Here is an 11,999-nt window from a genome sequence, read left to right as displayed (position 1 = left end):
GCTCTTTAAACTACAAAAGACTATAATAAAGTGTACCTGCAACATCCTCAAATGTTACTAAAAATGCGGTGGGATCTGTGTGCTGGCTCACTCCTCAAAAAGGAGCAGCATCGCACTGACTGGACTTCAGAAGGGCCAGGGAGCCGAGCGCCTCCACAGTGTCTGTCCAGTGTCAACCCCTCGCTGAGAGTCGGGTTTCATGCTGGGAGAACTGGAGACGCGTCCAGGGCTGCCTCCACGGTTAGTAACACACATTCCTGAGTGGACAGGCGCGTGGCCAGAGTGGCTGCCGTTCGACCCATCGCCAGAGTCTGGTGACATCCAGTGTTCAACTTAACCTGCAACGCAGCTCCTTCCACCGGGGCACTGACCGACCCGCAGACACAGTTCCAGGTCCCCAGCCATGTGAGGGGCTAGAAACTGAGCTGCTCTCTCTCTGTGCCTCTGCACCGCTGCTGCGTGGCCAGGCTTTTGGCTTTATTTACGGATGGTCCTGGGAAGCAGAAAGAAGCTGTGTCATTTCTAAGGTTTCTCCATCTATTTCAATGCTTCAACTTGGTTACAAACATATAAACTGGGTCGGGAACCTTTCTCTGCCAAGGGCCATTTGGAGATTTGTAACATCATTCGTGGGCCATACAAAATTTCAACTTAACATTTAAATGTATATTATTTTTATTTCAGAGAGGGAGGGAGGGAGGGAAACATCAATCTACTAGGGATCAAGCCCACAACCCAGGCATGTGTCCTGACTGGGAGTCGAACTGTGACCTCCTGGTTCATAGGTCGATGCTCAACCACTGAGCCACGATGGCTGGCTTGGTCAAACGATTAACTCGCCCCTAATGCCTTGGCAGAGCCAGACCAAATGACTGCACAGGCCTTAGACGGCCCTTGTGCCGGACATTCCCCATCCCTGCTATCAATCAAGCAAATCCGTCCTGTTCTTTCAACCATGAGTCGTCATGGCAGCCCTAGAGCATCCTCAGGACAGGTGGAAGTGAGGGGACGGCAGAGGCCTGCTGCGGGAACACTGAGCTGGGGGCACGGCTTGGCCGTGTGGCCACGCGTCTCAGTGGAGGAGGCGCTGCCTGGGCCGACATTCAAACTCGTTCCCAGCCGGCCCTCGGCCTGTTCAGCAGCCAGGCCGGCCGTCCAGGCAGTGTTGGCCGTGCACTAATGAGGAGCTGGGACGTGGGCGTCTTCTCATGAGACCTCCCTCAGTCCTGCTTGTAAATGACCCATCAGTACAAGTCAAATACTTCAAAGCTGCTTCAAGGCAGCAGGTCTCCTGTGGTCACACGCTTCCTCCACCCACCCACTCACAGGTTAGACAGCTCACCGATGTAGCTGAGGAGGACCGGAAGGAAGATCAACCCGTGCGTGGCTCCCAGTAAGACCATAGCTAAGTACATCCTGAAGTAAAATATCTGGAAAATTTGAGACTTGGCAAAGGCCAACACCACAATCCCTCCAAATTTTGTAAGTGTGATTCCACTGAATACCTAAAAGAGAGACGGTGTTAGAACTGCTCTAATCCCCTATCATAAGTGAACATTTCCTAATACAGGAACTTCTTAGTAGTCAAGGTCAAAAGTCATGGGGGCCTGAACCCCAGCTTTAAGAGTTCCTGCTAAGTACATTATGTTCAACTTAAAATTGTTGTATGTACTGCTTGTGAGCCTGGAACAAAGGCAATGGTACAAGGGTAAAGCTGTTTCTGCATAGACACTATTCATACATTTCTTTATATTCTCAGGTGAAGACCAGGTTAAGTATAAAATGGTTATTATAAAACAAGGTTTGTGTTACTAGGTAACAGTCCTTCTTCAGTAACAAGTGGTTGGTTGGTTGAACCAGGATATGGGGTGAGAGTCTGCAGACACAAGGACAGACCGCTCACTGGGCCCTGCTGCCCGCCCCTCACTGGCCTGGGTTCGTGGCAAAGGCTCCTGCTCGCTCACATCCACCCTGTTCTTCCTGCTTCGGCCACACGGCCGCCCCACGAGCTTTCACCCACAGGAACATGGTAAAGAAGCCCGGGGTACAGCTATTTCATGAACTGTCTGAAACCTTGTCACCCGGAGCTGCTGCTAAGCAGAGGATGCCCCTTCCCTCCCGAGCCCTGGCTGGCCGAGCGGCTCAGTCCACACCGATCCCCCGCGTTACTCACGGAGCTGCCCATGTGGGAGAGCGCCTCCTCTGCCCGCGCCACGCGGCTCCCCTTGGCGCTCACTGTGAAGGCCCTGGTGATGTGGGAGCAGAACTCCACCGAGATGCCGCAGCTCTGGAAGGAAGTGCCTCCTTTACGACCCGCCTTTTCTGGCCGAAACCACAGGCAGCCACCCCTTCCCCGGGCACCCTGGGGGAGGGCCCCAAGAATCCGCGTGGACGAGCCCCGAGAAGCCCCGTGACACCAGCCTGGATGCACTGGGCACTGGTGGGCCCGCGGGGAGGCGCCCAGCACCCGGATCATACAGCATGTCTGCTTGTCTCAGGGGAAGCGGGCACCTGAAGAGCATGGACTGCTGCTACTTTCTGTTAATACCAGCTTGAACACTCCCAGCGTCAAGACTAATTAATTATTAACTGTGGGAAGCAAAAGGTATTGGTCAGAGAATTCCACCAGGGAGGGGGCAATATTTCTAAATAAAAAGTGACCTTGTTGCTGTCATTAGGCTACATGTTTTTGCAAACCCCACAGAATAATAAAGGCAGAATATCCGCCACACTAGACCGTGACATCACACTTCACTGGTGCACGTGGCGTCCAGTCCCACTCACGCGCCTGCGGCCCGCCTCCGCGTGCAGGGAGATGAGAGCTGGGCCGTCTCTCCTGGAAACGGGTCCCAGGAAGTGACCCAGGACTCACCATGACCAGGTTGACCAGGGAGACCGCGTTCAGGCTGATGCCCCATAGCCACATGACGCCAAACATGTTGACCAGGATCATGGCAATGGTGACGCACATGATCACCGCAGACCACAGCTCGCAGCCCAGCAGCACCACAGTCACCAGGAAGATGGCCCCCAGGGACACGCAGAGGTTGAAGACGGTGTCCTCTACGATGGTCAGGTACTGCTCGTAGAAGACGTAGAACACACTGGGGGGCGGGGGAGACCATCAGCCGTCCTCCCTGGAAGCTCCACCCCCTCCTGCCGCCATGCCACCCCAGGAGCAGGCGGCAGAGCCGTGCAGAACACCCCCGGGCTAGCAGGACTCGGGACAGCAATGCAGCGGGCCTGCGATGACCACTGCCCCCACGGCCTAACAATGACCCTATGCCTGTCCTTTATATAAAGTTTTTGTTAATCCCAGCCTACCCTGCTTTGCAGGTTTACAAAGACTATTCCAGGGTATTTTGAAAACACAAGTGCTGCTCTATCCCGAGAATTACCTCAGGCCAATGGGCCTGTGCAGGGCTGGAGGAGAGCTGGTTTTCTGCCAAGGTCACAGCTCTTCCCAGGAATTAGGACATCCCTTCTGAGAACATGTCCCAGAAAAACATCTGTCCCCTGCCGGACAGGTCAGCGCCGTCCCCTGCCATACAGGTTAGTGCCATCCCCTGCCAGACAGGTGAGGGCCGTCCCCTGCCGGACAGGTCAGCGCCGTCCCCTGCCGGACAGGTCAGCGCCGTCCCCTGCCGGACAGGTGAGGGCCGTCCCCTGCCGGACAGGTCAGCGCCGTCCCCTGCCGGACAGGTGTGGCCCGTCCCTAGGACACCCCATGTGTACAAGCCACACCCACCTGTATGGAAACACGCGGTAGTTGCTTCCTCCCTGGCTCATGGTCTGGGAGATGTTGCCAGCAATGAGCCGGGCCTTTCTCAGGGCGTCGATGAAGTCAGCAGAGGTCTGGAGCACCGTGTGGTAGGTCATGAAGTAGGTGGCGCCCACACCGGTGTCATTGCCCAGGATGTTAACGGCCGACCCGTAGGCAGCATGGCCCCTGAGAGAAGGCAGTGGTGTCAGAAGGACCGAGCCCCGCACGCTGCAGAGTCCGCGCAGGCACAGGAGAGTCGCTGGCCGGGCGCAGGCTGGCTGGCTCTGCCTCAGCGACAGGGCAGCCCTCTGGGGACGCTAAAGAGCTGGCTCTTGCCTCCCTCTGGCTTCTCCCCACTCTGGCTGGTTGGTGCACAGCTGCTCCTGCTTCTCATCTGGCTCTGCTCGCAGCCAATGCGTTTTCCTATGAGTCTGCTCAGCAAGGATGTGAAACAGGAAGTGGGGAAGGAAGGCCGTGGAGTGAGCCCACGTGGGGTCGACCTGCAGAGTGGCCTTGCCATGCACGGCCCGGAACCGTCAGCAGAGTCCCTGCCTTTGGGCGCAGTTTCGTCTCTCACGATACTGCCGACTCATGGCCGCACGAAGCTGGGGAACTAAGGTGGTGGTGCCGGGCAGGACACAGCACAGAGGTGGTGGCCACTGCTTCGTGCAGGCTGAGCTCACAGGGCTCATTCTGTGTAGGACACAGACTCAGTCTGCACACAGACCCAGATGCAAGGTCCACTTCCACTTCACTTCATTCCCACAGAGCCTGGTACAGGCCTCGAAACAGACATGCTATCCGTGACTAACGTGTGAGGGGACTCGGGACTAATCTATTTCTAGGAGAAAACAGGATGTCCAGGGCCTACCTGACACGCATCCTCTCCTACGAAAGCTTCCGAGCCGCCCTCCCGCTCCCCCGTGACCCCCATCTCCAGGCCAGATGTCCTGCTTCTGTGGAGACTGCGGCCTGGCTGCAGGCACAGGCTGGGGAGCAGCACAGTGGGGCCAAAACCATCTAAGCCTTAGCCTAGGATGACCTCACCCGAGCAGACGCTGGCCCCTGTGCCCACGGACACAGAACAGACCACTCCCTTCTGCCCACGGACCAGCAGGAGGGCCGGGCAGAGACGCCCAAGGAGCAAGAGCCCAGCCAGGATGCCGTCAGCTGGAGACAGAGAGGAGCTCCCTGGAAAGGAGTTTTGGGGTGTCTTTCTCTCCCCGAGGTCAGGAACAGGTGAGGAGGGGTGGAAAGAGGGCCTCTCCCACTGTTGCTCCCCCACACTCCCCGAGTTTTCTGTGCAAACAGGTGGGTGCACATCCGCGGGGCTCACTTACCCTTTGCCACACTTGGGGTTCGGGTTGTCGGAGAGGAACATGGGCAGGAACTTCATGAAGTCTCCCCCCTGGGGCCGCTGTTTGCCCTCGGGAGTCAGAGGCCTGCAGCGGATGCAGCCAGGGTCGGCCACTAGCAGAAACGTGGGAAGAGCCAAGGAGAAGAGAATGGGTCTCCAGATTGCACTTTAAAACATTTATGAGAACCTTTTCCTGAATCCTTTTCCTTGTCCAAAAGCTCAAGCTCCTGTGAGCTTCACAGTTGGACGCATTTGACTGAGGTGCCACCTCCACCTTGGCTATAACACGTCCTTCCCTGCGTGAAGGACACGTGTCCTGCGTGAAGGACGGCCTCATGGGTATCACAGAGCCAGGGCTCCCGTGTCTTTATCAGGGAAACTCTGGGACGACCTCAACTCTCAGGGACCACAGGGCAGCCACAGAGCGCTAACAGGAAAGCTCGTGAGCAGCGGTGTCGTCGGGAAAAAGACGAGAATCCCCAACTCGAAACCCAGAGCTCCTGACTCAGGCCTGGCTCAGCCTGCAGCCCAGGGGGGTCGGGGAGTGCAGGCTGAGGCCGCACTGGAGAGTGAGAGACTGAGGAGGGGAGAAGACCCAGTGCAGGCGGGCAATGCATGAACGGAGGTGAGTGCCAAGCGGTTTTCACGTCAGCATGCTTTTCAGAACAGCAGGACCGACTCGGGGGCGACGTACCTGAGGCGTTACAGAACTGCCCGGAGCCACTGTGGACCCGGCAGCACGAGGACTGCGGCTTGACCCAGTCAAAGTAGTCATCGATCCAGGACGAGGGGGCGAAGCCGATCCGGGTGCTGTGGGGAGAGGAGCATGACCGCCCGCCCGGGAGCCCCAGCCCGGCCCTGCTCGTGACACCCAGCGTCCTGGCTGCACTCAACGCTGCTGCCGGGCAAAAGGACACTACCCTTCATGGAACCCTGCGCCCCAGGCGGTACGGTACGTTAGTCCTCTAAAGGCTTTGCTCAGGGAAGGCTCGCTTCAGCATACATTCTGAACCCTAATTTCCCGGGAAAATCTCTTTTCAGGGAGAACTTTCAGACGGGCAGCCCAGGGGACGGGTACTGACTAGGCGTCCAGCTCGGCCGCGTCGAACAGCTGCTGCACCAGCGAGTCGTTGTTGCAGCCCATGCCCCCGCACACCAGGTTCTGCCCCTCCAGGGACCTGTAGTCCAGTCCCTCCTCCACCACGAAGTAGACGGGCGGGCCTGCGTGCAGGAACTGGCTGAGGGACCTGAAATAGTCCGTCACGTAGGAGTCCTGCAAGAAGAGGCAGCAGGAGAGAGTGTGGACGTGCTGAGGGTGTCTGATGAGGTGAGGTGACGCAGGCCAGGAGGTGTGGAGGTTCCTGGCCAAGACGCCACCGTCCAGTCAGGACTCCCTGCACAGCTGGTCCCATTCCCACCCTCCTGTGCTCGGTGCACCCCGCAGGTCCCGCAGTCAGGGGGGCACCTCACAGGGTCAGCCTGGCTGCTCGCACTGTGGCTGTGCCCAGCACTGTCTGAGCTCAGAGGGCCAGGCCCCACCCGCAGAGCCTGTGGCAGCTGAGGTCACAGGAGGCCCCATCAGCACTTACAGGCACAGCAGGCATTAACCTGAAACATCTGTGTGCGTGTTTGGAAAATGTATTCACCCCTGGCTGAATAAGTTAGAATAAAAGGCATCTTACTTCTGGCATCGAAAGAGACTGATCCAATCCAATTTCCACCTTGTTCAGGACGGCGATGCTGAAGGAGAGAACGCCCACAAACACTGCCATCTGGAATGTCACAGGAGCTGAATAAGCCTCCGCACACAGAACACAGGCCTTCCCAAACTGGACAGCAAGCTTGAACGGCACACCCAGCACACGGAGAACGGGGTGTGGCCGAGTTCAGGGCGCCTAGAGGCGGCCCACCTGGCTCACGGGCGGCCCCTCTGTGCACGCAGGGACACGGGGAAGTGCTGAGCCTCTCGTAACAAACCAGGGAAACTGAGTCTCTACCACCAGCCAGTTTCGTGGATTAAATGAGGAAAATCTAGGCATGACCTAGACGTTAGCCAGCACCTGACACCAGTGCTCAGTATGCCACGGCTGCTCTGACTTCCACCGACACTGGGAGCTGATGTTCTCTTAGTGGAGCAGCGACAGACAGCAGGTGGGGCCACAAAGCGTACAGAAACAATAAAAGCTCTGCTGGTCGCGAGGACCAGAGATCGAGGTGCTGCGGGGGAGAGAGGGAGGGACGACACTTAGGGGGCAGCACGGGAGACCCCTGGTCACGGATCTTCACTGCGTGGCAGGTACGTGAATCTTCACGTGGGATAAAAGGACAAGAAGCAGACCCGCCCTCTATGCCCAGTCAAAGTCTGGTTTTGAGGCTGAACTACACTACGTGAGACGAAGGAGTAACTGGGTGAAGGGAATCTGGGCCCCTCTACCTTGCAACTTAATCGGTAATTATTCCAAAATAAAAACTCAAAAGCTCTTGCTTACATTGACTGCAAAAAAATAGCTAAAAACATTTACAGCCTGGCCAGCGCGGCTCAGCAGTTGAGCATCAACCTATGAACCAGGAGGTCAGGGTTCGATTCCTAGTCAGGGCACATACCCAGGTTGCAGGCTCGATCCTCAGTAGGGAGATGATGATTCTCAGTAGGAGGCAGCCGATTGATGATTCTCTCTCATCATTGATGCCTCTCTCTTTCCCTCTCCCTTCCTCTATGAAATCGATAAAAACATATTTTAAAAAATAAACAATAAACATTTACTCATACGTATTTGTCCGTATCAGCTTTGTTTCTGCACACGCAGCTGACAGCTGTCGAACCCCCACGCGTGCCGTTCTTAGGAGGCACAGGACAGAGTCTGTGCGGGAGAAAACCCACCACGATCGGCCGCATCCAGGCCTTGAGCAGCAGCGGGGAGTAGGCGTCTCGGAAGAAGCGGAACAAGCAGCTCTCGGAGGCCTGGAGGCCGGTGCCATCCTCGCCGCGGACACAGCACAGGATGTCCAACCGGTTGTTCTGAGGGACGAAGGGAGCAAAGGTCATGCCCTCCAGGACTTCAGACTCCACACACAGGTGAAACAGGCTGCATTCTGGTAACAACTCACCTCCTGACGCTTCGCATCCAGCCCCAGGAGACTCACGAAGCAGGTGATCTGGAGCAGGAAGTCGATGAGGACGGCCATCCCAGCAAACAGCGAGAAGGTGTGCACAGCGGGCATCACCGACAGGGCTCCTGCGGGAGGCGGGTGGGAGGGAGGCGGCCGTCACTGCCACTCACAGCAGAGGACGCTGGCGCGGCGCACGCTCTGTGGTCCATAGAACTGCTCCCCTCCCTCCACCCCCCAAAGGGTGCTGCGTCTCTGGAAGGTGCCCCAGAGCTGAGAAGAGGCTGTAAGCCTGGAGTTGTTCAAGATGCTGTCAGCATCAGAACCACCTGGGAGTTAAAAATGTAGGTTCCTGGGCTCGGCCCCATCCTGCTTAACCAAGACAGTGGGACTCCAACCCAACTCCCGTGTATTTAATAGGCTCTCTGAGCAAATGTAGGCACATCAAAACTTGAGAACCACTGGACAGGCCATTTCTTACGGTGCCCTCCCTGCCCCCGTGAGAGGGACACCTTCCTTCTGCTGTCACACCATCGCTCAGCGTAGTCACAGCCACAGGAGGGAGCTCTACGCCCAAGCTGGGCTCCCTCTCACTGAAAGCCGGCAGCTCCGGGCCACGTGAGCCCGCGTGGCCCACACTCTGTGAACCCGTCTCACTAAAGCACTTGAACGTAAATGAGGAGCCCACATTTAACAGGGAGAGTCTGCTTCCCAGTGCTGCTGAGGATAGCCTGGACCGCAGCACCGGCCAGCACCACACACTGGCAGGACAGGACGTGGGCTCCGACATGCCCTGCAGCCCCCACCATGTCCCCCCAGCGTCCGCCTGAGGTGCAGCAGCTGCTACTACCCTCCCACTCGCCTGGGCTTCTCGCCCTCGAGGTGAGGGGAACTAGCTGCTTTGCACCTGCACCGAGAGGAGCGCAGGCCGCAGGGCTCAGGCCGCAGGGCTCCATGGGAACGCAAACCACAGCTGGTGTCCGTGCGGAGGCTGCCCCGGCGAGGCTCCTGCTCAGCCCGGGAAGACCTGGTGGCCCGCAGGCATGTGTGGCTGTGTCTTCCCTGACTTCTGGGCGAGCCTGACCGGCCTCCTCTTCAGAGGATGAGCCGGTTTTCTCACTACACGCCAGAGGCGGGCAGAGACTCGGCCCCAGGACGGGCTGATTTCCCCAGGAGGAAGGACTATGAAAGTGCTGGTTCTGTTCCAGCTCCTTGGGCTGAGGAAAGACCCGAGAACCCAGCTTATCACCACGCTGGTCCCGTGAGCGGCATGCACAGGACGACTGCCCAGAGAACAGCGCACGCGCCTGCAGCTGCTGCCTGTGGTTTGGAGCTGCTTAGAGGGCTGTTTTGAGGAGCCTGTGGCTGTGCGAGAAGCTATTTTCAAATACCAACATCTGCTGTGGGTGCCAAACAGGGGGAATGGCGGGGGGGGGGGGGCAGGCACCTGGCCCCCGAGATAGACACTGCCTGGAAGACTGCAGAAGGAAGATACTGGCTAGCTGACACCAGGACCTGCCCCACGCTCTCCCGCGTCCACGAGGGCACCTCCCAGTTCAGTGCAGCTTCAGCAGGAAAAGCAGTGGGCACGTCACACCAGGCTCCTCCCCACAGCGCAGTCGGCAGAACTCGAGAGCGATTACCTAAGAAGAAGGCCACCGTCTCGGAGAAGGACGACAGGAACATGCTGGGGGCCACGTCTCCCAGGACCCGGCCCAGCTGCTGGTCCAGGGTCTCTCCTTGAAGACGTTCGTCTCTCTTTAAAAAAATTAAGCACACAACATGAACATTTCTCAGGCACAACGCCACCTCTTTGCTTCTGTGTTAACAGTAAAGAAAAATGGTTAGTGGCATTTACGGATTGAATGTCATCCTTGGTGGGGGACACGGCAGGTCTCTGGCGATTCGTTCAGGGTGTTCCTGACCCTGGGCTAGGTGACAGGCGAGGCTCCAGCAAAGGCTGGGTCACTTCTGAGGAAAATACATGGGGTGCAGGCTGCAGGCGGCCGATCACGAAATGCCGTGCCACTTACGGGCCACTGAGTCCCACGCAGGGAAGGCGACGGACAAGGGCGGGGCCAGGTGAGAACAGTGATGGAGACGGTTTCTACCCTGGCAGGTCCTGTACTGACCTGCAGTCCTGAGTGGCACCTCTGACAATCTTTCCTTCTACACTATGCGGAGAACCATTTTCATAGCACTTGTACCCAAAATATTCTCCACGGCCCGTTAGCCCTTTATGCATGTGTAGAAGGTGTCCCCAAAAATGTATGCACACACTTTATAAATTATAAAGGCAGGGTTTTAAAAAATTCACTTCATTTTCAAACGTCATAGAATCAGCTGTTAAAGTGTAGGTATACATTTTTTTGGGACACTCTGTACTGAACATGTTTAAAATCAGACTCTCGCTTTATCACACCAACCAAAGAGGGGTGAGCGCTCATGGAGCTCGCCCGTCCATGGAGCTCGCCCGTCAGCTGCCACGCTCTGTGACATGAGACGCACCTGGTAGGTCTGGACCAGAATGAAGATGTTGTCCACCCCGACCGCCAGCACCAGGAAGGGGATGACCTCGATCACAATGAGGGTCAGGGGGACCCCGACGTAGCTGAAGATGCCCAGCGAGCAGGCCACCGAGCTCAGCACGATAAAGATGCCTGCGATGCCCAGGGAGACCTTGGAATCCACCTGAGATGCAACAAAGACACGCCGGCCGTCAGCGCACCCTGTCCTACCTGTCACTCCAGTCCACCAGCCACACGGGACGGCCCATCTGGAGCTAAAAGCTCAACTCGCAATTTGAGAAAAAATAAGAAAAATTGTCTAGGTCTTACTAAAGAAGTTATATGATGAGCTTCCATTCGTAGGTGATAAGTAGACAAATTAGAAAAAGTTGGACCAGGTGAAATAAATTTTAAGTTGAAGATAAACCAAAAAAGTTGGAACTGAGGAAAATAAATGCAGGGAATAGGGACTGTTACCTACAACTAAAAAAGCACAGAGGAATGTGAGGCAGGTTTGAACATGGTAAATTAAGATTAACTAGCGGCAAAAAGAGGGCCTAGGCTGCACCCTCCACTCCTAACAACACAGACACCCACACCCCCGCCCCACGAGGCCCTCACCAGGAGCCTGCTGCAGCTCCGGATGTGCCCCAGGGCCAGGGAGATGTACAGAAACATGACGGCATAGCTGGTCACCACGGTGGCGATGTCACTTTCGCTCTCACGGTTCAGTTCATCTTCGATACTTCGCTCAGCAGTGAAGGAAATGGTGAGATTTGGGTTCTTGTAGTTTTTCACAAAATTAATGAACCTAAAAAGTACAAAGAATTTTATATTTTTAGTTAAAACTGAGTGAAAGCAAAGTGAGGGACTTCTTCCCAACTTTTAAAACAAGTTTTTTTATTTTTATTTATTAACTTTTTCAGAGAGGAAAAGAGAGACTGACTTGTTCCACTTATTCACACCCTTGTGGGTAGATTCCTGTATGAGCTCTGAGGACTGAACCCTGGCATATGGGGACGACTGAGTCACCCGGCCAGCGCTCTCCCAGGTTCTGTGACAAAAAGCCACGCTTACGGAGCCTTATCTGCATTCAGATCTTCTCTGCCGGAGACGGGAGGGAGGAGTGCCAGACATGCTGAGTTTTCTGCCATTTAAATCGGTTTGGAACAAGTTCAGAAATCAGTTCCTGGTCTCATTCTGTTTTACTAAAATGATCTCTAAGTGAAGTACTGTGCACTGTGATGAAGATACATGCTCGTGA

The 11,999-nt window shown here is 56.1% G+C and overlaps 1 protein-coding gene across 1 annotated transcript in view; it reads right to left on the bottom strand.

Annotated features, from left to right (window-relative positions):
- Nucleotides 1–5: 5 nt before the first annotated feature.
- NPC1 (NPC intracellular cholesterol transporter 1) overlaps nucleotides 6–11,999 on the bottom strand; it is a 39,986-nt gene continuing 27,992 nt past the window's right edge. The window contains exons 12-25 of the mRNA XM_079785274.1: nucleotides 11,357–11,546; nucleotides 10,737–10,919; nucleotides 9,872–9,986; nucleotides 8,229–8,356; nucleotides 8,002–8,139; nucleotides 6,803–6,892; nucleotides 6,203–6,393; nucleotides 5,815–5,930; nucleotides 5,104–5,233; nucleotides 3,749–3,949; nucleotides 2,873–3,104; nucleotides 2,174–2,287; nucleotides 1,343–1,505; nucleotides 6–493 (exon numbers count right to left, since the gene is read on the bottom strand). Coding sequence (XP_079641400.1) covers nucleotides 414–493; nucleotides 1,343–1,505; nucleotides 2,174–2,287; nucleotides 2,873–3,104; nucleotides 3,749–3,949; nucleotides 5,104–5,233; nucleotides 5,815–5,930; nucleotides 6,203–6,393; nucleotides 6,803–6,892; nucleotides 8,002–8,139; nucleotides 8,229–8,356; nucleotides 9,872–9,986; nucleotides 10,737–10,919; nucleotides 11,357–11,546 — 2,071 coding nt within the window. The 3' untranslated portion in view covers nucleotides 6–413. The remainder of the gene's footprint in view (nucleotides 494–1,342; nucleotides 1,506–2,173; nucleotides 2,288–2,872; nucleotides 3,105–3,748; nucleotides 3,950–5,103; nucleotides 5,234–5,814; nucleotides 5,931–6,202; nucleotides 6,394–6,802; nucleotides 6,893–8,001; nucleotides 8,140–8,228; nucleotides 8,357–9,871; nucleotides 9,987–10,736; nucleotides 10,920–11,356; nucleotides 11,547–11,999) is intronic.

The sequence above is a fragment of the Cnephaeus nilssonii genome (genome assembly GCF_951640355.1).
Source record: "Cnephaeus nilssonii genome assembly, chromosome: 11".
Classification (NCBI taxonomy): domain Eukaryota; kingdom Metazoa; phylum Chordata; class Mammalia; order Chiroptera; family Vespertilionidae; genus Cnephaeus; species Cnephaeus nilssonii.
The sequence above is the reverse complement of the archived record's forward strand: the minus strand, read 5'-3'. Positions and strand labels throughout refer to the sequence as shown.